The following is a 24,433-nucleotide window of genomic DNA, read 5'->3' as shown; positions in this document are numbered from 1 at the left end:
TACATATATCCCCATATCTCCTCCCTCTTGGGTCTCCCTCTCACCCTCCCTATCGCACCCCTCTAGGTGGTCACAAACCACCTAGCTGATCTCCCTGTGCTATGCGGCTGCTTCCCATAGCTATGTATTTTACATTTGGTAGTGTATATATGTCCATGCCAATCTCTCACTTTGTCACAGCTTACCCTTCCCCCTCCCCATGTCCTCAAGTCTATTCTCTATGTCTGTGTCTTTATTCCTGTCCTGCCCCTAGGTTCTTCAGAACCATTTTTTTCTTTTTTTAGATTCCATATGTATACCACATCTTCTTTTTGTTTGTTTGTTTTTGCTTTTTTTTTGCGGTACGCGGGCCTCTCACTGTTGTGGCCCCTCCCGTTGCGGAGCACAGGCTCCGGACGCACAGGCTCAGCGGCCATGGCTCACGGGCCTAGCCGCTCCGCGGCATGTGGGATCCTCCCGGACCAGGGCTCGAACCCGTGTCCCCTGCATCAGTAGACGGACTCTCAACCACTGCGCCACCAGGGAAGCCCCCACGTCTTCTTTATCCATTCATCTGTTGATGGACACTTAGGTTGCTTCCATACCTTGGCTACTGCAGATAATGCTGCTGTGAACATTGGGGTGCAGGTATCTTTTCAAATTAGTGTTTTGGTTTTTTCAAATATATACCTGATGGTGGAAGTGGAAGGGCCTGGTGTTTTTTTTTTTTTTAATAAATTTATTTATTCATTTAATTTAATTTTTTGTTTTTTGGCTGCATTGTGTCTTCGCTTGCATGTGGGTTTTCTCTAGTTGCTGAGGGGGGGACTACTCTTTGTTGTGGTGCGCGGGCTTCTCACTGCGGTGGCTTCTCTTGTTGCAGAGCACAGGCTCTAGGCGCGTGGGCTTCAGTAGTTGTGGCACACGGGCTTCAGTAGTTGGGACTCGCAGGCTGTAGAGTGAAGGCTCAGTAGTGGTGGGGCACGGGCTTAGTCGCTCCGCGGCATGTGGGATCTTCCCGGACCAGGGCTCGAACCCGTGTCCCCTGCATTGGCAGGCGGATTCTTAACCACTGCGCCACCAGGGAAGCCCGGCCTGATGGTTTTGAGAGAAATTTGAGCTCCATTATTTCAGCCCCTAAAAGTTTTAGTTTTATATTTGAACTGCAAAGGACCCAGCTATTAACAACTGGCTGCCATTACATCCTGATTCCACCTGTTCACTCTCTAACTCGGAAGCCAGTCTCCCGGAACAGATATGTCAGCCTTTCTTCTGTAGAAGATGGGGCTTGTCTGATCATACGAATCCCCTGCTCTTTAACCCTGTGGAGAATGCATGTTTTCCAGGCCTTCTCTATGGAGAACAGGAGGGAGTGCAGGTTGAGAGCAGACGGCATCTGCTGAATTGAAAGGTCTGATCGTTAAATGATTTAAGTGACTTAGATCCCGAAATCTCCACATTTCAGCAATTAAATGTGGCCCCCAGGCCTCAGGCCCTACACCACTTTTTGTTTTTGCCATTCAGTTCCTTGCATAGTTTGCATCGTGTATGCTCCCATGCCCTTGGAATTTTATGACTCCACACAGCAGATATTTCCTCCTTTAGAGCCAGTCCCTTCCCTGCCCCTCCCTCCATCTGTTTCAGGAATGGGAGAGCAGTTGAGATCTACCAAAGCTCGAAGCCAACCAAAGAGGGCTGGAAGCAGCCATGCTTCTGCCCCTAGGCAACACACATGGCTTTTTACCCCATCTTGAAGTTTCTAGACAGATGTGTGAAAACTTTTTGTAAGCCATGAACACATACAAATGGCTTTGTTCTTTCCTAGTCTTTCCTGGTGACCTGTGTCCTAGTGTGGAAGTCATACAGAGTCAGGAAATTCTTCCCTTATAATTAACCCAAGTCTCTCTTATTTCCTTCTATTTCCTCTTGTTCTTATTGCAGAGAAGATGGAAGAAATCCCCTTTAATCTTCTTTCCTCTTAGCTAACTGTTCAGTTTTCTTTAAACTGCACCAGGTTCTAATTGTGGAAGTTTTCATCATTTTCATTGTTCTTTATTACCACCCTTCCCACTTTCTCCATATGCTTCCTCAAGGGTGAAATCCAAACAAGATCCAGTATTATTTTGCTTGGGTTTCAGCTCTTTGGAATGGAACCTGTGGTTTACTTTGACCCTGAGTAGCAAACTCTACCAGGCTTTACCATGGATGCAGAAAGGAATGAGAAAGGAAAAGGGACTGCCCTGACTTTCCCCAGCAAAATGTTGAGGTGGGATATTTAGCCAACACCCCAAGGCAGGAGTTTTACAAATCCTCCATTGTATCTCTATCTAATACCTCTGTTACCTTCTCACTGAGATGGTACATAGTATAGCATATAGTACCTTGAGCAAATCCATAGAGACAGAAAGCAAGTTTGCGGTTGCCAGGGACAGGGGAAATGCAAGGTGACTGGTAATGATGCAAGATTTCTTTTGGGGGTGTGAAAATGCTCTGCAATTAGATAGTGGTGTGGTTGCACAATCTTCTGAATACACCAAGAGCCCCTGAATTGTATACATTAAGGGTGACTTTTGGGACTTCTCTGGTGGTCCAGTGGTTAAGACTCTGAGCTCCCAATGTAGGGGGCCCGGGTTTTATCCCTGGTCAGGGAACTAAGATCCCACATACCGCAGCTAAGCCTGCGCTCCACAGCTACTGAGCCTGTGTGCCCTAGAGCCCGCGTGCCGCAACTAGAGAAGTCTGCGTGCTGCAGTGAAGACCCAGCACAGCCAAAATAAATTAATTAATTATTTTTTTAAAAAGGTAACTTTTATGGTAAGGTTCTATCTATCTACCTATCATACCTTGAAGTTTATGGAGTACCTCTTTCATATATAGTATCTCATTTATTTATTATACAGATCTGATGTGAGTGTGAATACTATATTATTGTGCCCATTTTACAGATTAGGAAATTGAGTCTCAGAGAAATTAATTGGCTTGACCAAGTTAGTAACACAGTGAGTATATGGCCAAGCCGGGGCTCAAACTCTGGCAGTCCTGCCTCTTCAAAGCCCATGTAATGAACACTGTACCTATGGATGGCAGGTTGGAGAAGTAAGTACCAGGTGCTTTAAAATACTCATATTATTACAAGTGGAAAGGCTCATGGGGAGCTTCAGTTCCATCCCTACATTTTTATGGATATTGAGTTACAAAGAGTGGAAGAGTGGCCTTATGCCATAATATAGAGAAAGGGGGACACCAAAGTCACTGAAGAAAAGAATTTTGAAGAACCAAATAGATGAGAGTCAACCTTTTCTTCTCTCTTCTCCAGGCTCCTGAAAAGGCCAAAAAGGGAAGGTAGGGAACTGATCTTTTTACTCCGCACTTTTGTTTACCTTGTTTTACTTCTTGTTCTCAACAACTTGGAAAATAGGCATGGTTTCCATCTGCAGATGTAAAAGATGTGGAAGCCGAGAGAGGCTAAATAATTCTCCCAAGGTCAAGCAGCTATTAAGTTGAAGTTGTAAAACCAGGGTTTTATCCTGAATTTCTGAGCCAAGGTGAGATCCTCTTATCATACGAAGATATGCAAGGGCTGGTCTAGCTCCCAGATGTTACAGCTGAGTAGTCAGGTGGGTATCTGCTTCCCTCATCTCTGGGCACTTCCTGGGGCACATACTCGGTTGATGATGGTTGACGTTCTCAGAGAGAGGCGATTGAGAGGCTCTGCTTCATGCTAGGAGGACTTCATGCCTGAGCCTGTTCAAGTGAAGGAGGAGCCCACATGTTTGCTCTGTTGCCACCTTCCCCCCACAAGTATTCATTTTTTTTCAACGGTCCTCCTACTTTTTAAAAGGAATTGCTGCCTTCCAGGCTTTCAAAGGGGCCAGAAATCAGTGGTTTGGGCTACTAAACAGGAAACTCAAAGCCCTTTCCGTTCCTTTGAGCTGGCTGGAAGGGCTGGGCCTGGAACTATTACCTTCCTTTAAAGGACAGAAGAAAAGTTTTGTATAATTTAAAAAACAACAACAAGAAAACCTTTTCTGGAGTCCTGAATACCAGCCTTCATTGATATACAACATGGAAGAGAGCTGCCTTGTTGCCTGGCAGTAATGACAGCAAACAAATGTGTCCGACAGTCTGTTTGGGATCTCCTGGTCTGAAATTCTGTTTGCTTCATTCTAATTGCTTCCTTCACTTCCTTTCAGTCTCCCCACCTTGGGTACCACCCTCACTCAAAGGAGCGCCAGACCGTGCCTCTTTGTGCCAGGCTGGGCTGGGGCCCACAGGAGACAGTGACCCAGCCGGGCTATTCTTGTCTCTGTCTCTTTGCAAGATGCCTGTTGTTCTCTGTGAATGTTTTTCTCATCATAAATGTTGGCTTGGCAGGGGCCCAGGGTGGAAGCCACGGTGGAAAAGCTTCCAGAATCCTGCCCCAGAGATTCAGCTGGTCCTGAGTGCCAGGCCGAGGAGACAGGCTCATAGATACTGTCGCTGGGGAGGTACCTCTGTAGGTATTGCCACCGAGACGGCCCTGATTGGGTTCGGCACCCTTTGCAGAGTGTGGACCTCTGCCAGCACTCTCTCTCGAAGAATAGGCCTGGAGGAACCGTGGTGGCCTTGTGAGGCGCCTCTGGGCCTGGCTGGCAACTCTTTTCCTGCCATGTGCCCTCCCCCACCCTACTCTCTAGGAATTCGAATCTGTGTCAGGCCAGAGAAAGTGACTCTCAGGCCCTGCCTGAAACAGATTGGAACCCCCAGAACAGTGACCTCCAAACCTTTAAAATCACATACCCCTACCAGTAAAGTGTTTGAGCATGTATTCCTAATACGTCTACTTACTTATAAATGGTATACATGGGTTACTCTGTAATACCTACATTATAAACAAATATTAGAAAACTTTAATAATTTCTGTAATTTAAAAGGATGGAAGAAAAAATAAAACAATTGTAAATTTGCTTTTAATCTTATTTTATTGAAGGTATATATGATTGAATATGCCCTCTTTTTAGGAAAAAAAAAATCTTGGTTTATCACTTTGTGATTCAGTGATTCAGAGGTGTGTCCCTAGGAAAGTATACTTCTATACTTCATTTTAACAGTTGCCCGTAATGAAAACTTCCTTACAAAGGTAGATTCAAATGGAACATTTGCATCCTTGAGCTTACAAAAATCACGATCCCCATTTTCCAACCCACCCACCAGTTATACAAAGGTTTTTGCTGAACTTTGTAGTTTAGAAAAGTACCTTTTAACGAGACTTCAAACTCCTCTGAAGCTCTTTGTTTGGAATACTTTTAAATAGATCAGGAAATTTTTTACAATTCCTAATTGTACAAATATAGGAGTACGGTGTTCAGATATAGGAGAGTTTAGAGATGGCTTATTTTAAAATTTTTATTGGATTTCACCAACGAGAGTGAATTTTACTGTATGTAAATTTAAAAATTAAAAAATCCAATGAGTTTTGACAAATGCATAGACTTATGCACCACTGAAATCAAGGTAAGAAAATTCCAACTCCTGTGTTACCCCTGTGTAGTCACACTTTCCCCTTACCTATAACCTTTGGCAACCAATGATCTTCTTAGCTAAAGCATTTCAGATTCATCCATGTTATGTGTATTAACATAGGTTTTCATTTCGTTTGAGTAATCGAAACTGCCAAACTCTTATCCAAATGGCTGTGCCATTTTGCAATGTCTGAATTCCAGTTGCTACACATTCTTGAGTGCACTTAGTTTTGTCAGTTTAAAGAAAATTTTTGGACCATTTTAATGTGTGTATAGTGATATCTCAATTATGTTTTTCAGTTCGCATTCCCCTAATGACTAGTGATGTTGAGCATCTTTGCATGGGCCTGTTTCCCATCTGTTTATATGTGGTGAAGTCTGTTCAAATCTCTGCCCATTTTAAAATTGGGTTTCTTGTTTTATTATTGAATTTTGAGAGTTCTTTGTATATTTTAGATACAAGTCCTTTGTTAGACAAGTGATTTGTAGGTATTTTCTCCCAGTCTATGGCTTATCTTTTCATTCTCTTAAAAGTGTTTTTCAGAGCAAAAGTTTAAAATTTTGATGAAATTTAGCAGTTTTTTCTTTTATAAATTGTGTTCCTGGTGTAGTATCTAAGAAATCTTTTCTAACGCAAGGTCACAAAGATTTTCTCCTGCATTTTCTTTTGAATATCCTCCATTTTAATTTTTGTACCGGCATATCAATTCTGAACTCCAAAGATCATATAAAATGAAAGCATTGCTAAATACTGTTTAGTGAAACTTTTTTTTTCAAGATAAACGTAAATAGATAAAATTTCTAGTATTTTCCCCCTACCCTGAAGGATTGTCTGGTGTACCTTCTGGGGAGACTGCTGCCCTGAAAAGCTTTGCAGTGTTGCCTCTCTCCCTGCATTCCCATTGTGCCCAGCAGGTAGCAGGTGATCTGTGAGTCTTTGAGAAGTGAATGTCTTTTCCTGCCATAAATGGTGAAGCTGTGTTACTTCATGTTGTCGTTTTCCAGTCTGCTTTCTTCTAGAATTTGTTTTCCCATAACCACGTTCTTCTAAGCTCTAGCTTGAAGATCTTGATAAAAGTTTCCTCGAGGGTGGCACTCCCAATTATCCATAATGTAGGACCACAGAATTATACGAGAATATAATTTTGGAGCTGGAAGGAGACTTGGAGGTCAACTAGTCCAAATCCCTTATTAAAATCAAACCAAAAATAAACTCTGGTAAATTCACAGACTGGAATATGACTCAGCAATGAAAAGAGAATGAACTATTGATATATACAGCAACATAGATGAATCTTAAAAGAATTATGCTGTGTGAAAGAAGCCAGGCAAGAAACACTACATGCTGTATGATTTCATTTATTAAAAATTATGGAAAATACAAGCTATAGTGACAGTAGACAGTGTCTGCCTGAGGATGAGTGGGAAGAGAGTGAGGAGAGAAGAGATGGCGGGATTGAGGGACATGAGGAAACTTTTGGGTGTGACAGATGGTCCATAATATTGGTTGTGGTGATGATTTCACAGGTATATGCAGGTATCAAAACTCATCAAATTGTACACTTTAAATATACACACTTTGTTATTGTATGTCAGATATATACCAATAAAGCCATTTAAAGAACAAAAAAAAGGAAATTAGAGGCAATTGACTCATGCAATAAATATTTTATAAATGATGCCAGATTCATGCTATGTGTTGTGGGTTCAGAGAGAGATTGAAGACATGATTCATGCCTTCAGGGAGCTCACAATCTAGTGAGTGAGTTAGACAGAGAGACAATTTAAATCCAGTATGCTAAGAGCTAAGAAAAAGGAACAGGCAGGGAACAAGAGGAGTCCAGTACGTGGGTACCAATGGGTACCTCTTCCTGGGGAGGTCAGAGAAAGCCTTACGAAAGAGAGGAAGCTGAGCTCAGGCTTAGGATTGGTCAAGTGGAGGAGACTCCCCATCTCAGGGAAGATGGTGGTCAGAGTCGGTGAAATGCAAGTTCCAGGAATTGCACGTGGTTCGGCCTGACTAGAGCAAAGGACACAGTGGGGAAGTAGCAAGAGAAGAGACTGCAGAGGTTGGTGGGACCAGATCGTGAAGCTTTTGCTATCCTGGCGCTGCTTGGATGTCTTGTGCTCCAAAGTTGAACTAACAGGTTGGCCAAATATAGGGTCTGTGTTGCTGGGACATTGTCTCATCCAAACACTTGGCATGGACTTCCGGGTTCCAGGTTTCGAGGCTGTGACACTCCTATTCATGCTCAGTGCTAGCCTGGAGCTCTTATGTTCCCCGGGGATGTTTCAAGACCCAAAGGAAAGAGCGCTAGTTTCAGCCTGAGCAGCAGCTGGGGAACATCTGCTTGCTCCTCAGAACTGCACCTGGGAGCCAAGGCTTCTGGTACATTTGTATGTTGCAGGCAACCAACAATCTAGCTTCCCCAAAGGCAGTTTTTCCACAAGTCAAGAATTTTACCTTTCTCTCCGGCTGGCAGCACTGATCCCTAAAGTCCTGTGCTTCTGACAACAGCTGTCTCATGGGCAGTGATCTGTGTCCCGTCTGGTTCTCTCCTACCCTTTGGTCATCTGTTAACCAGTCACCCATAGATTTCTCCAGCCACTGAATAGCAGAGGTCATGGGAGAGTCCTTTATTTGTTTGTTTGTTTATTTATTTTAAGAGTGGTCTTAGAGCAGACCAGGATGTTTAATTCAGGGTACAGTTGTCAGGCCACATTAAAAATGCAGGCAGAAATGCAGTACATGGACGGCTCATGTCAGCCAGACGTTTCAGTGTAACCAGAGGAGGAAAACACGGATAGGGCCTGTGTTAATGGAAGTAGATGCCAAGTCGCACGGCAAGCTCTGGCTCCTGTTTCTCCTGTTCCCTGCCATCCTCCAGCCAGAAGAAAGAAGCTCCTCTTTAAGCTGGAAGTGAAAGTGGGATTACTGTTTAATGAGCATTCCTGTGATCTAGAGCTGACGTTGCTTACACCTCAGAAGGAGAGCTTTCGTGCTGCCGTTTGGGAGGATGGTAACTCCTCCAGCAGTTAAGATCTCCAAGAAAGCAAGACCAGTGAGAAGTGTGGGTTTGGTGGTTTATTCTTACCTTGGGGATTCTTTGCTGTCTGCAGGGTCAAACCAAGAGGGCAAGCAGAGGTGCTTGTGCTGGTTTCCATGCCCTAGCCGACCTTGAGAGCTGTGGGCAGTACAGGTGGCTGAAATCCAGTGGGTCCAGGAAAGGCCAGTGTGGATTCATGATATTTTCTTACCTGGGCTGGTGAAAACAGTCCGAGCGTGGGCTGACCCGGGCTCTGTAGCTCTGTTTATTCTGCCTTCTCCTCCTCCCACCATGCCATCTGCTAGCTGGAGGGTTAACTGGCTCACTGCTCCCTGTTAGCCGAGTCAGCCCTGCAAGGTCATGACTGTTGTGCTTTGGGGCTGGTTTCCCGAATGGGTGGGTGAAACGGATCTCTAACTATCGATTTGTCTTCTTGCATTTCAGTCGTTCCAAGGAAGTCAAGGACGAGCATACCTCTTTAACTCAGTGTGAGTGTCTCTGAATGGTACATCCATTGTTCGGTGCAAATTTTGAGGGGTGGGGAAAAGCAACGCTCAATGATAATTAAACAATGGAACCTGTCCTCTCTGACACACACACACACACACACACACACACACACACACACACACACTCACACACACCCATGGAGCATTATTTACCACAAGCTGTAGCCAGTCATCCTTGGGGACTTTGCTGGGGGGGGGACATCATCTTTGGCTAAAAATAATATAGTCACTACCCCCAGTAAGTACAGAGGGCTGTAGTCTCCTAGGGAAGAAGCTGAAGTGCTTCTGAGAGCTTCAACATGGGAGGTCTCATAACTAGACCTGAGATGTGTCTCTGGGGAAGAGAAGGAGGGTGAACAGAGGACCCAGGATCTGCTGGAGGACTAAGGTTGGAGGAGCCTTCATATAGTGGAGTTAGTGAAGAGCCTTCATCCCCTCCTACAGATGCACAGTCTGCCACAGCCCTCAGCATTGCTTACAGCTTTCTCTAGGAAAGCAAGCCTGATGAACTGTGAAAATGGAGATCTAGCGTGTTCAGTCTAAAATAATAGGTGCTCTGTGAAGGAGTCTATGTATTTGATAGATGGGGCTCACCCATCCTTGTGATCAGGACAGGACTGTGCCGTCATGATGGACATCTCTGGCTGCAATCAGTCCTCAGGAAGCTCTGAGGACCTGTGCTCATGGCTGTGGACTTCAGTGTGGTTGTCAGTTTGTCCCCTTAAATCACAAGGCTAAAAGCATTTGTTAGAAAAATCCTGAGCAAAGTCTCAACCATAAAGACTTCTTTTAGTAGACTCATTGAATCAGAACTTGCAGATCTGAAATGCATCTCAACGGAGACGTTTGCATGTGGCTACCTTTTCGGAGGTTATTCCTGGTTTCAGTTAGAGACGATGCTCTTCTCAGTGTTGGCTTCCCTTCAGGCAGCTGTACTCAGTTAATTTTTTGCTGGGAGTCCAGCTTGAACAACTGATGGTGAGCACGTGCCTGACGCCCCACTCTCTCTCTCTGTCCCTTGGCACAGAGTTAACGTGGGCTGCGGGCCGGCAGAAGAGCGCGTGTTGCTAACAGGACTGCACGCCGTCGCAGACATTTACTGTGAAAACTGCAAAACCACTCTGGGCTGGAAATATGTAAGTACCAAAGAGTCTGACTGGTGGAGAGAGGGCCGTGAAGGAACTAGCTGAGAGCCGCACATGAGAAGAATGTTTTCTTCTACCTGCCTCCCGTGGCCTTGTGGGATTATCTTTGACCCGGATGGGAAACTGAGCTCAAAGAGCAGTTCCTGGCACACTTCTGTTTGCCACACTCATCCCCTTTTCACTGACAGTCCACCCCTCCTACTCCTTTCTTCACCTGCTCCTGATACACGTGCACGCACACACACACACACACACACACACACACACACACACACACACACACACCCTCTCTAATTAATAATAGTAATAGTAATAATAACAATGGCACATAACATTTCCTGACAACTTACTGTGTTCCAGACGTACGTTATTTTATTTACTCTTCACAGAATCCTTAGAGGATAAGGATTTACCCATTTTAATCCCTAGTTTATGGGTGACGAAACTGAGGCTTAGGGAGGTTAATAGTATGTCCAGTGTTGTCTAGCCATTACATGGCCAAACGAGGATAGGAGTCCAGGTGGTGGTCCGACTGCAGAGCCCATGTTCTTTGATGCTCCAGTAAATGTCCCCAAAACATCTCTTAGGTCCCAGACCCTGTGCTAGGCATCATCAAATATTGTGTTAATTAATGTCCACTGTCAGATATAGTCATGGCTGGACTTGCCCAACTGGACATTTACTCCTGCACTGTTTAACTCAATAGATATTTTTAACATCTCCTTGGTACCTAGGAGAGTAGGCAGTCCCTTGCCAGGGTGAGAGGAGGTATATGTGTTCAGTGAAAGTCAACCTGTATTATTGTTATTATTATTATTGGCAGATCTTTTCACAGTGCTTTTCTCTGCCCTCTCTCTCATTGTGGGAATATTGAAAAATGAGTCTTCCTGTTTCTGGGAGGGCAATTTATTCCATGTAAAATGCCTCAAATCCCCTGTCCTGTCAGTTGCAGAGCATCAGTGTGGGGCTGGCTCATAGGACAGCCCACAGGAGTAGTCAGAACCACCCACAGAGTGTTGAGGTTGCATCAGTGTAGGTTTGTTGACTGCAGTAAATGCCCCGCTCTGCAGGACTTTGATAGTGAGGGAGCTCGTGCATACGTGGGAGCAGGGAGCATAGGGGAAATCTCTGTGCCTCGTGCTCCTTTTTGTGATGAACCTAAAACTGCTCTAAAAATATGAGTGTATGTGAAAAAAGATGTTGAGCCAAAGAAGCCAGACATGAAAGTATGATTCCATTTAAATAAAGTTCAAAAATGTGCAGATCTTGGGGAGTTACCTGGTGGCCTAGTGGTTAGGATTCCGGGCTTTCACTGCTGTGGCCCGGGTTCAGTCCCTGGGTGGGGAACTGAGATCCCACAAGCTCCGTGGTTTGGCCAAAAAAAAAAAAAAAAAAGTGCAGACCTAAAAAACTGTTGCAGGTGGAGTCTGCAGTGCAGCAGCATGGCTTTTAGATTCCATCTTTTCATGTCTTCCTTGAAACGTTCAGAATGAGAATGAAAAAACCTGGACACTGTGTTTCATGATGCCAAGAAGGTTTAACCACAGCTTCCTACGGGAGAAACTGGCCTTGGCCCTTCTCCCCCTGTATGGCCACTGGTCCCCTCTGAGTGATCTGGGGGCCACAGGTCTGGTTTTGATTATCCAAAAGTGTTCTGCTGCTTGTTTCCCAGCTTCTTGGCTGTCTTATTCCTTGAACATGTGCTGGATTTATATACAGAAGATAAATCTCTCTTGGTTGGTTTTGCTCCTTTCTTCAGGTAAAATGATTCAGTCCTTTGACAAAGCTTTATTAAGAACCTCTGTGCTGGATACAAAAGTGAATGAGATCTAGTTCTTGCCCTCAGGGTGTTTATAGTCATGATACCAAGGGGGAAAACCACAGGTGAAGTTACAACAGCTGGACAGGACAGCAGAGGAACATCCATCTCCCCAGACATTCATTGATCACCTCTCACATGCCAGGCCCAGTGCTCCAACCTTTCATTCGATTATTCCTTCCAACCCTTATAATAACCCTGTGAAGTACTTGTAATTATCCCAATTTTGTAAACAGAAAGTTTATAATTTTGTAAATTGTAAAAGGAAGTCAGATGCTTAAATGATGCTTCTGATGCTAGGAAGCAGTAGACATGGGGTTTAGGTGGGATGTTTGTTTCAATTCCAGATCTAGTGCTGTCTACTGGAATCCAGTTGTGACATTTTGTAAGTGCCCTGTGGCTTGGGGGGTGTTGACTTTTTTCTTTCTTTTTTTTTTGTTTAATAGGGACACACTGTCACTCTGCTAGTTTTGTTTTTTCCTCCTCTCTATCCTGAATACACTACTGTAGAACAATAGGTCCTATTCCCAAACCACATTCCTCTGGTTGTGTACACATCACACACACACACACACACACACACAAACGGAGCTGGGGAATAATGAGGTGTCAGGGAAATTACTGCTGAGCCCACAGCTCTTGTATGTGTGTGGTGTGTTTGCACTTTCTCTCGGTGCCCCTCCCCTCTCCGCTATGTGGAATGATTCCTCTCTCAACAAGAGGCTCAAGTCTGAACTCTTGTTCTGAGACCCGGAGCCCCTGAGCTCTAGAACAGAAGATACAGTCCATACAAATGCTGCCCGGAATCTATCGACAGTAGGATTTATTTAACTCCTTCCTAATTTAGGGACTCGGGAGGGAGAGCTGATGTCCACTGCTCTGCACAATGAGCTTTGCCATCTGATGACCCTGATACCCAGTGTTTTTCAGATGATATACCAAGATGGTTTTTTGTATCTGTGTCTGCAAATAGAATGTCACCTTGACCCTACACCTATGCAGGACTTATTTCTGTGGGGCTTATTAGCTGGGAGAGCCTGCAGTGCTGTAAGTTTCAGCTGGTAACCTCCCAGCTGGCTTGCATTGGGTTTGCCCTTCTCTGGAGGCCTGGCAGCTGGGTAGGGCTCAAGGGCTGCCAGGTCGTTCAGCCTGGAGTTCATACAGCTCCTTTTTCCCTGGAGAAAAGCAATGATGGAAAAACAAACTTAACACATCTGACATGGAAATAGCAAGATAAGAAATAAAAGAGAGACCTGTTTGGCCTCACAATCTATTTTGTTTCTGTCCCTGAATGTCTTTTCTCTAAGCCTAACAAGCACAGTTTAAAATAATGACACAGTGGGAATTCCCTGGCAGTCCAGTGTTTAGGACTCCGGGCTTTCACTGCCGAGGGCTCGAGTTTAATCTCTGGTCGGGGAACTAAGATCCCAGAAGCCACACAGACCGGCCAAAAAATAATAATAAAATAAAATAATGACACAGAAACTTTATGGATACCTCCATAGGGCAGATTTCTGGTAAACATCAGAAACCAAGTGCCCCTAAGATTTTATACACACACACACACACGCACACTCACACACGCACACACACACACACACACACACACACACACACACACATACAGATGGATCTATCAATGAACAAAACATGAAGTTTATCTTGCGGTAGTGGGAGACAGACAAAACACAAAATAGATATGCAAGTTATACTGCATGTTTGAATGTGGTAAGTGCTGTGGAGAAAAATAAAGCAGGAAAAGAGGGGGGTGGGGAGGGATTGCTGCCTGGGAAGTTGTGATTTTTGGTAAAGACCTTACTGAGATGGTGACGTTTGGCCAGAGACTTGAATGAGCAAAGATCCTGAAGAAACGCTATTGCAAATACTGAGAAAATATTTAGAATGTTTAAATTCAGAACATTTAAATTTAAAAATATTTAAATTCTATTGTAAATATTGAGAAAGCCCTGCTGATGCCTCAGTGCTGCAGTTAAGCCACGGGGACCTAGTGTGCTGAGTGGTAGGAATTCTCAGTGAGTCTGGGTGACGCCGGAGCCGGACTTCAGTGGTCCTGATACCTGTCGTGGGCCCCGCCTTGGTTCCTATGCTCCCAAAAGTCATCTGCTTGTCTTTGGTCACTCAGTGTCTTTTCTCTTCCTTTGTGTTTCCTAGGAACATGCCTTTGAAAGCAGCCAGAAATATAAAGAAGGCAAATACATCATTGAGCTAGCACACATGATCAAGGACAATGGCTGGGACTGATTGGAGAGCATCTACCCAACCCAGTGTCCACGTGAATGCCATCCAACCGAACATTCTACCCAAGCGTGAGAGAGTGACTGAACACTTGGTTCCATCCATTTAGGGGCCTTGCCATCTGGGGCATTCTCCCACCCTGCCACCATCTTTCTGGTGACCAGCCTCTAAATTGCTGTCTCTCTGTCTCTTTGCTTTGTATCTGTTTGTGAGTTGATCCTGGCTTCTCTCTCTGTTCTAGTGTTGGCTGAAAGCAAAACAACAAAAGGAACAGATGCCTGCCCGCATGGCGGCAGCCCACTTTGATAAAGGGCCCAGGGCCCTTGAAGAGCTGCCTGATGGCCTCTTGTCAGGAGAACAGTGGCACAGCACAGGGGTGTGAGGAAGAGGGGAACCAGGAGGGTCCCGGGTGGGTAGGGGACGGGAGGGTAGAGGTAGGAACAAACTTGTGCTGCTCCTGGAGACCTGGGAACTTAGGCTTGAAATAATCGACTTGTCTAAAAGGACAAAGAGAAAAAAAAATACCTCATGACTGCATTCTCTCTGATCAGAAGCTTCTGTTCCTGACACCAAATGTGCCAGGTTAGCAAATGAGCACAAGAAGTGGCCCTTATTCTAGCTGGCGGGGCAGGGGCCGGCCTGGTTCCCCTGGGCCGAGCTGGGGGGTGTCCTGGCAGCAATGAGGGACTCGGGAAAAGCCCACATGGTTTTGATGACTCTGATGCCTCACTGCTCCTCTGGGTAATCATCTTTGCCTCTTCAGCCACTGTAGGTGACAGGAGAGGGGACTGCCATTTGCAATGGGTGCAAGATCCAAAAGGCTTTGACCAGCAACCGAGTAAAATCAGTGATTGAGGGTAACAGGGAACAAAGGGGGATGCAGTTTAGGTGCTCCTGCAGAAATGGCTCTGATACTGGGCCAGAGAAAATAAAAAGTAGAACCAGTTAGCAGTTCTGACTGACCTTTTTTTCTGAACCTTAGTAAGAGAAGAGCATTGTGGCAAGGAAGGGAGGGTGGGGCGGGGCAGTGCCGGGAATAGTTTAGGTTTGAACCATAACAGGTTAAGTGCATCTTCTTCTTTGGTATGCAGTGGCTTCACTGAGATCAGCAATTCTTTGTACGCAGAGTTTTGGGTGTTTTTCTCCAGTTCTATCATTGTAGATCCTGGAAAACAAAGTCCCAAGGCTTCGAGCTTAGTGATAACCTGGCCGGTAGATTCCTCATGCCCCTAGCTGTTCTCTTTTACTTGCGTGTGTTGTGTGGAGACAAATCTGTCAATGTGATCCAGCGATGGGAAGGTCTCAGATTTGATGTCAAACGGCAAGTTATAAATTCCAGTATTACACCCCACTCCCCGCCTCCCCATCCAAAGTTCATTATATTAGGGAAGTGGAGAACAAATCCCTGTAAGGCTCTTGAGAGAGAGAGGAGTTTGTTACGTTTAATCAACACTGTGAAGTCTGTTCTACAGCAATTTAGCCAGTACACGGTGCATGACCGAAACTCATTTAACTGAGTTAATTTCATTGCTTAGACTGAAAATATTATTATTGCTAAGATATGTGTAGGTTATGTTAGGTAATTCTCAGCATCTCATTCCCCAAGTAGGCTGATCCCATAGGAAAATTCACCTTAAAAGTCACAAAAGAGTGAGTTCATGGAGATGAGAACCTGTAAAATTCTTAACGAAGATTACAGCGGCCAACCCAGGACATTTTCAGAATTGAGCCAAATTCCCAGAGGGGGCGAGTCTGTTGTGGAAATGCCTTTTTGAGTCTCTGTGTGCTGACTGTGGAACGAGGGGCTGAGATGGGTGTGGTCCTGCCCAGCCACACGTTTAGCAGCAGACAGCTTCTGTAAGACAAAGAAGATTCTTAAAAATCGAATTTTGTTCCCGAAGGCTTCTTGCCCACATCTTTTGGTGCTTTTAGTAGCCTGGGAGATTAAGTTGTTCTCTCCACGTTACTAAAAAGCAGACTGAGGTTCAGAAGAAGTCTTTTCATTTCCGATCCCAGAGAAATAGTTCCTCTGGCTCCCAGGCCCCAGATCTCAATTAAAAAAAAAAAATTCAACTTTCACATTCCTAAGCTGGCTTGCCAGCATAGAAATCATAGATTCCCCTCCCCATCCCTGCTGAAGGGATAACAAAATCATTTCTGTATTTTTAGTAGCCCCTTGACTCAGGAAACGTCCTGGCTATTGATAATCCTTTCCATAAAAAGAAGACGGTATGGGGGGTTGGGGAGGACATGGGTAGGTGTGTAAGAACGGAGCGTGGTGATATAGAAACTGGACATGAGGTCCCCTAGAATTTTCAAGGGGCAGAGGAGACTGATGTGCCACTGTGTCTGTGGGGATGGGGCCTCTGACTCTTACACAGATCAGAGCAGGCTCCAGTTAGACCCCGGTTCTGGTATTTTTTTCAATTACTATCCGTTGAGCATCCAATGGGCGCACGGCACTGTACTTGGTGCCAGAGATCTGAGCAGAATGTTGCAACAGGGGAAGAAAACCCAACTCGTTAGGCTTTCCCTTTGTGTCAACCAAAAGTACTTCTTATAACTTTAGCTTCATTCATGCTTGTCTATCTACCGTCTATAGTATTGGAGAGACCGCAGCTGAGCGATGGAGATGCGTCAACTCAAGGCCTCAGTCAGTTCCTTTCTTAGTTTCCTCACCAAATTATTGACTCAGAGCATAACCAAAGACCTCATCCATTCACCCCTGGGAGGTTCGGGGAATTGGAGTTCAATGATAAAGCTAGGGTGGGGTGCAGGGAGTAGGGAAGGGGAGAAGAAGTGAGAAGGGAAAAGGTATAAAACCTTTTATTTATACTGAGGTTCAGAAGAAGTTTTATACCTCAGCCAGCAGCTGCCTTCATTTTCAACCGAAGTCCAACCGGCAGACTCTAGTTCCGTCTCCCCTGTACCTCCCTAGGTCATATGGCCTCCGCGGTCCTGGATTACACCCAGCCTGCCGGGAGGGATGTTAGTCTCGGGCTGCCGATGTCCACCGATCGTCAGCTGGGCCTGCCTGAGTGCTCCCCCGATTCCCCAGACAGCAGAGTAAATCTTTACTGGTGGATCAGTGTGTAAAAGAGAGGTGTCCCCTTGACAAAAAGATTTTCAAGTGGATATATAAGAAACAGTTGCTTGTGAAATATACTTTTGTAAATAATATTTAATTTTTTAAATAATATATTTGGTGCTGTTTTCTCAGATCCCCTGAGAGCACTTTTTATTTTCATTTTTAAATGCTGTGGTTTCCTCTGCATTTCTTGAAGTATATCTTAAGGGAAACAGTGATCACCAATATACTCTTAAAAAAGAAAAAAGAAAAAAAAAGATCTCCATCACTTTAGTCTGGACGGAGGCAATAAAGCAATGCCTCTCTGCATTTCTTCCCAAAGGAACAGACTCTGCAGTACATTACCAAGTTGAGAATTGAAATATTTTGTTGCACCACTATTGGCTAGAAAAGAAAATAGATAAAATCAAATAAATTTAGTAACAAATTAGAGTGATTCCTCTTGTTGGAAGAATTTCCAACAGTTTGGAGTCTCGGAGTCTTGTTTTTACTTTGTGTGTGTGTGTGTGTGTGTGTGTGTGTGTGTGTGTGTGTAAAGCACTTTGGATTGTGCCTCCTGTTTTCGTTTTTATTGGGGACACTGTACCTACAGTTTACACCTTGGGCACATAAGATTTTTCTTCTCTTTTTCTCTGGTGGTTTTGTTTCTGAGCGGACCAACAGCACAGCCCTCGAGGACTTTGTTTTCCTGAGCATGGAGCTGTTGCCTGTTTGCTCCTTTGTCTTTCTTTGTGTGCTCAACTTTTACAGACTGTAAAGGAAATCTGTTGTTGTGAAGATCAAGCAGAGTCAAAGCTGTGTTTCTCACTGAGATGTGAGTGTATTCATCATGAACCCAGGGCTCCAGCTGTTGTGGAAGCCACATCATGTTAAACATTAAACTGGTTTGGGTAGAAAGAACGTCAATAAAATAATACACATACCTTGGAGGTAAACACCTTTTTTTTTTTTTTTTTAAGGTCAGATTGCCTCAGGTTCAGTAAGAGGCTGGGAAATCAAATCTTGAACACAATCATCTTACATATTTTAAAAAAAGAGTCTGCTCAAATGAGAAAACATGCTAGTGGTCTAGTTCAAGGAAAGAGATATTTAATATTTAAAAATAAAATACAGTCGTGAAATTGGCCAGCAGTGAAAGGTAAAGCCAAGAAGAAACAAGCTGTTCTCATATTACCAAATTCTGTCTGTCCCTGTGTTTTTGTATAACATTTTGGTGAAAGTGAGAGTCAGTTCCCTTTTCCAACCTGCAGAGACTATCTTTCAATACAGACTCTATTTATGCTTGTGTTTACAAACTGTATTTGTTGGGTTTGGGTTTTGTTTTTCTTTCTTTTTTTTTTTTTAATTAAAAACTTTTTTTCAGTGGCATTTTCAGGTCACTTTGCTTCAATAACAAAGATAATTATTTTCAAGTAATTTGTCTTCACCTTTTCCTGTATTTGTACATAGTGATTCAATATTAGAGAAAAGTGCATTGTTTCTGTCATATTTCCAATCTGTGTTGGTGCTCATTTGAGAAAATAAAGTTTTCAAATATTAATTCTCTGGAGGGCTCATCTGTCTTAATTGACCCAGCATGTTTTATCTTGACATTTAACATTTAAAGTAACTGACAGACCTTTAGGTGGTCATCTGTCTAACCCTATTCACAGATCTGTCAACTGAGGCCCTGAGGGGTTATTTTCCCTAAGGACACTTGGCTGATTGATGAATACAAATCAGGTCTTCTGTTTATCTACAAACATTTCTCCTGGCTTTGGAGATCAGAAAAGCAGAAATGTATCATTTCTGTCTACTAAGCCCCGTATTCTTAGACTCTGCAAGCTTTTCTGTTAATATCAATTTTCTTTAGAGATAGAAATACATTAGGTGAAGGGGAAAAAAAGTAAAACAACAAAATAATGTCAAAAAGAGGCAACATTATCTCTGAATGGTTGGCTAACAAAGGGAGATACATATTCACAGTTATAATATATGGAAAATCAAGTCTTCTCACTCACTGGACAAATATTAAACATCTGTTAGGTTCTAGCCACTGAGTAAGGCAATTCGACCATCCTAATGAAGCAGCTGTTTTTTTCCCCAAGTACCTTTCCTCCAGTCTCGTCCATAGGTACACACAACCTTGCATAGCCAGTCATTATAAGTACAGTTTTAACAAGGCTAAACATATTTGCCTAGACATCATCAATTTATACTATATATATATATTTTTAAATTTTATTTATTTATTCATTTATTTTTGGCTGTGTTGGGTCTTCGTTTCCGTGCGTGGGCTTTCTCTAGTTGCGGCGAGCGGGGTCGCGGCCTCTCTTGTTGCAGAGCACAAGCTCCAGACGCGCTGGCTCAGAAGTTGTGGCTCACGGGCCCAGTTGCTCCGTGGCATGTGGGATCCTCCCAGACCAGGGCTCGAACCCGTGTCCCCTGCATTGGCAGGCAGATTCTCAACCACTGCGCCACCAGGGAAGCCCTATACTATATTTTAAAGCACTTTTTCAAAAGCTTGCATCCATAACTTATAGTGTTCCCACCTTGTGCAGGCAACCAAAGTAGCAAAGAGGATATTAAAGCCACACGAGTGTATGTGTTTGTGAGTTTTCACATTGGTGATAATACCTGAAAAGCCTATTCCCTATAAAATAGGAAATACCTTCTCTACTTCCCTAGACTTTTTACTTACCTATTCTGGGCCCAGCTACAGTTAACTTTTATTTGTCCTTGAGTGCATTATCTTATTCCTGTGACCTGTTTTGCTTCAATGCCTATGCCTGTTATCATTTCATTCTTGTTTGCCTTTGGCAGGCAGGGAGGAGAGAAAAGATAACATGTGCAGGAGACAACCAGTCTCAAACCAGCAGCCCTTGGATCCTCTCACCTTTCCAAGCTCTCATAGCCCACAGTGGCTGTCCAGGAGATCACGCTGGAAGAAAGGGAGGGGAGAGCAAAGATGCTCATGGAGTGCTTGGTTTGCGTGAGACCCTGTGTTGGGTGCTTTGCTTCCGTGACCTCACGTAGGATCTTCACAATGAGGTACTTACTTCCTCGTATCATTCTAGGAGTCCTTCCCACCCTGTGGGAAAACAGTGACAAATGCTGATCGTCCTCATTTTGTAGATGACAGAATTGAGGTTTGCTAGTGACAGGATCAGGAATCGTAGTCCGTGGGACTTCACAGCCCTATGTTCTTTGTTCTTTCCCTACACCATGTTCCAAATTTCAGCCTCTCTCTTCTCCAGCCTCTTCTTTCTTTTTTTTTTTTGGGCCGCGCCATGTGGCATGCAGGATTGCATGCAGACTAGGGATTGAACCCATGCCCCTTACAGTGGAAGCGTGGAGTCGTAACCACTGGACCGCCAGGGGATTCCTCTCTAGCCTTAATTCTAATGTGGCTTCACAAGGCACTTTCCCAGTACTGGTGAACCTATTTGCAGGGCGGGAAAAGAGACAGACGTAGAGAACAGACTTGTGGACCCGGGAGCGGGGAAGTGGGGGAGGGGGATGAATTGAGAGAGTAGCATTGACATATATACGCTACCTTGTGTAAAATAGATAGCTGGTGGGAAGCTGCTGTATAGCACAGGGAGCTCAGCTCTGTGCTCTCTGATGACCAGAGGGGTGGGATAGGAGGAGTGGGAGGAAGTCTCAAGAGAGAGGGGTTATATGTATACGTATAGCTGATTCACTTCGTTGTACAGCAGAAACTAACACAACATTGTATGTAAAGCAATTATACTCTAGAAAAAAAAAAAGACACTTTCCCAGTCTGCCCACCATGACTGCCTAATAAATAGGGTTCAGGGAATGCAAATTAGAAAATTAAACAAAGCCACAAAGGTCAATGCTACCTACAAAGTATTGTGTATTCCACAGCTGAATATAAGCAGGGCTTTGTTGTTTTTTAATACTCGGTAATGGATTACATATGTAATCCTTGGCCCCTTGATTAATAGTAGGTACTTAATAAGTGCTTGGTGAACACTGAATTAATGTGGAGACTTAACAGGTTAAGAAAAAAGTCTCTTTAACATGTTAGTTTCCCTAAGAGAAGAATGGAGAAGAGGTTAGCATTAAATATTACATAAAGTAAATGGTTACACCATGAGCAATCAGTTTACTAATTTGCATTTATTTATTCAGCAAGTACTTTGGGGGCATCTATTATGTGCCTAGTCTAGTCAGGAAACTAACCCCAGGGAGCAGAAAAGCAGGGGTACTGATTGTGCGGAGTGAGAACAAAGGATTATGCATGGCTCTCCCTACTGTTGGCCGAATATCTGGCCACATGGACCACGACCCTCAGGCAGCTGTTTCCTGCAGAAGCAATTGCTCATAAATCCTTTAATCTGAACCCAATAATAGTGTACCAGAGCAGGGCACAGGGCAAGCCCTGGAATTAGAACACGTGGTTTCAAATACTGGTTTCCCTTAATAAAAAGGTAATCTATGGAAAGGGCTAGCCCAGTGCCTGGTAAAGAGTCAATGATAATAAAATGATTGTTATCATTATGAATTGCTCAAGTCTGTTTTGTATTTGGAGTGGGGTAAAGAAGACTATTGTATTTTGCTCTTTATGTATATTTTTTGTTGAATTTCAAAACAATCCCACGAAGCATCCCCATTTTACAGAGGAAGAAACTGAGGTTCAGAGAGCATAAATAACATGTCCATGGAAGAGCTGGGATTTTTTTTTTAACTCTGATTCTGAAGCCCACACCATATCTGTGTCCCCAGCCTGCTGTTCAGGAAAAACGAATAACTACCAAATAGGAAACTTTCTGGCAGATCTGACTAAGCACACACCCAAAATGTCATGGCTATTTTGCTCTCTCATATTTTATTCTTTTTTCATGAAATGGAAACCCTGGCTTTTCCACTGGAAGCCAAGAGCTTAGAACCGAGGAAGAGTTGTTGTATTATACCTTTATTTTACAGGATTTCATGGCTGTTGATTGCAGCACTATTATTTTTCATTTCTTTTGAGGGGAAAAAAAAGTGTTACTTTCAGTTGTTCAGACTGATTTAAAAGACAGAAACCCAAAAACTTACCCACGCAGAAGTGAGTAAAGTATCCTAACACATGGCATTTCTATGGGGCCATTGGGGGTGATGCTCCAGGCCAGCTTGAACAAGCCAAGATTAAAAGTTCATGTTGCAGGAAGATTCTTCTAATTCCCAACTGTTGTAGGATCGTTTTTTTATGAGAGACAGAATGGCTAGAGAAGCTGAATTTTTCAAGGCATGAGCAAATTATTTGAAAGCTATGACAGAACTAGCGAGTTATATTTACTTTGAATTAAAATCATGTTAATGATTTATCCCAAGCTCAGGTATTAGCAAGGTCAGATAGAAAGAAGGTTACTTTGGAGTTGGACAGATGGGGGTTTGAAGCCTGACTGCATGCTTATCCATTGATCACTCTGAGGAAGTCACTGCAATTCTCAGGACTAGTTTCCATCATTTGTAAATTGGGGGTACCAGCAACGATGCATAAGTTACTGTGAGGATCAGATAGCAGCCATAAAGGGCCCAGCACATTGCCCAGACCAAATAGGGCTTAACATGTGTCACTTGTCCTTTTTTATTTGCTGAGTGATTGGAACTCACTGTTATGGGCACCACTAGCACATAGGATATTTAGGACCCAATAGTCATCCCTCCACAAAGGAGGCTGACACCCAGGGAAGTTAAGAAACCAGCACTTGGTCACGGGCCTGGTAAGTTTCCAGAACTGGAACTGAAACCCAGGGCACCTAGGCAATCAGATGAGTGGTCCCTGCACCACGCTGCTTTTATTTTATTGCTTTTATTCTGAGAGAAGAGTGTGTACTTTTATGGGAAAGAAAAAAAAAAAGGGTGTCAGCTAGAAAAACATCCTTGCATTTTAGGATCCTGTTTGAAATGTTTGTAGTAACCATCCTTGGGTCGTCTTCAATAAAGCAAAATTTGCTCATTATCCTTACACCCTGGACTGATGTGCTAGCCACTTGTGGGAGAAGAAGCAGGATGTTCTCAGATGAGCTCACCTCCCTAGCCTCCCTGGACTGCCTGCCTCTGATTCTGAGCCACTTCTCCAAAGCGCGGCCACACAAGCACAGCAACCAAGCAGCTGAATCAGGGATGTTTTATTTATGGCTTTAATAATGAAATCTCTTGGGAAAACTTTGGTTTCCCATTCCCAGAAGCAAAAATTCATCTACAGAATGTTCTTGAAATTTATTACTGTTTATGTTTTTTGTGTGTGTGTGTCTACCATAGTCTTTGAGCCACCTTAGTAGTGTTTAAAACATCCCTTCACAAAAGAAGGATAATTTGAGCTGATGTTCATTGGGCTGGTATGTTCTGAACCAAGCCAGCACAGTGTCAGAAATTGAGAATAGGGGTTGATCACTCTGCTGATGACACAGTCCTATACTGAACATGGTATTTATTACCAAAACTGCCATGAGTCCAACAGGGGCTTGTTTTAGCTTTGTCCAGTTCCCAGACCCTTATTTCCATGGCCATTGGAAGAATAGCACCCACATCTCCTGGAGGCACTCAGGCTTGAAGTCGTTTCCATGGTGACGAGACATACCCAGGGCTCAGGTTTCATTTCGTGTATATATCTCAACAATATTATAAAGAAAGTACCAGCGAGAATGTCAGCCACATGAGGGAGGCAGGTTGAGGAAAGGGAAAGCCACTAACCTTCTGGGGCCCTGGCTATAGGAGGGAGCTCTGGGAGTTTCTGCCTAACCAGGGGGAGTTGGGTAGTCATCTTGCAAAGAAAAGGTCAGTTACCACTGACATAACTGGTTTGGACCTGTTGTGTCCAATGTATCAGATATTTCATCTTGCCTTGGGTAGAGCTAGATTCAGCCTGAGGGAGACTTACCTGAAAAAGCAGATAAGGCAGACAGAACTCAACAGGGGAATTCCTGGAGAGATCTTTTCTGCCTGTGGGCATGAGACTACCAGGCACTTGGGGATTAAAAAGCAGGCTTCCAGGCTTTAGTTAGCTGTGTGACCTTGGATAGGTTGGTTACCTTTTGAGGCTCAGCTGACTCATCTGTAAAAGAGGGTTATTGTTAGGACTAAGTGAGATGATGT

General features: G+C 43.9%; 1 protein-coding gene across 3 annotated transcripts in view; it reads left to right on the top strand.

Annotated features, from left to right (window-relative positions):
- The window catches only part of YPEL2 (yippee like 2), a 59,404-nt gene extending 44,752 nt beyond the window's left edge, over positions 1-14,652 (top strand). For all 3 annotated transcript variants that reach the window (XM_059998120.1, XM_059998122.1, XM_059998121.1), the window contains exons 3-5: positions 8,972-9,015; positions 10,064-10,172; positions 14,173-14,652. In XM_059998120.1, coding sequence (XP_059854103.1) covers positions 8,972-9,015; positions 10,064-10,172; positions 14,173-14,262 — 243 coding nt within the window. In that variant the 3' untranslated portion in view covers positions 14,263-14,652. The remainder of the gene's footprint in view (positions 1-8,971; positions 9,016-10,063; positions 10,173-14,172) is intronic.
- Positions 14,653-24,433: the final 9,781 nt, after the last annotated feature.

Source organism: Delphinus delphis, chromosome 19 (genome assembly GCF_949987515.2).
Source record: "Delphinus delphis chromosome 19, mDelDel1.2, whole genome shotgun sequence".
Lineage (NCBI taxonomy): Eukaryota > Metazoa > Chordata > Mammalia > Artiodactyla > Delphinidae > Delphinus > Delphinus delphis.
Note: the sequence above shows the minus strand (reverse complement) of the source record. Positions and strands in the feature narration are given on the sequence as shown.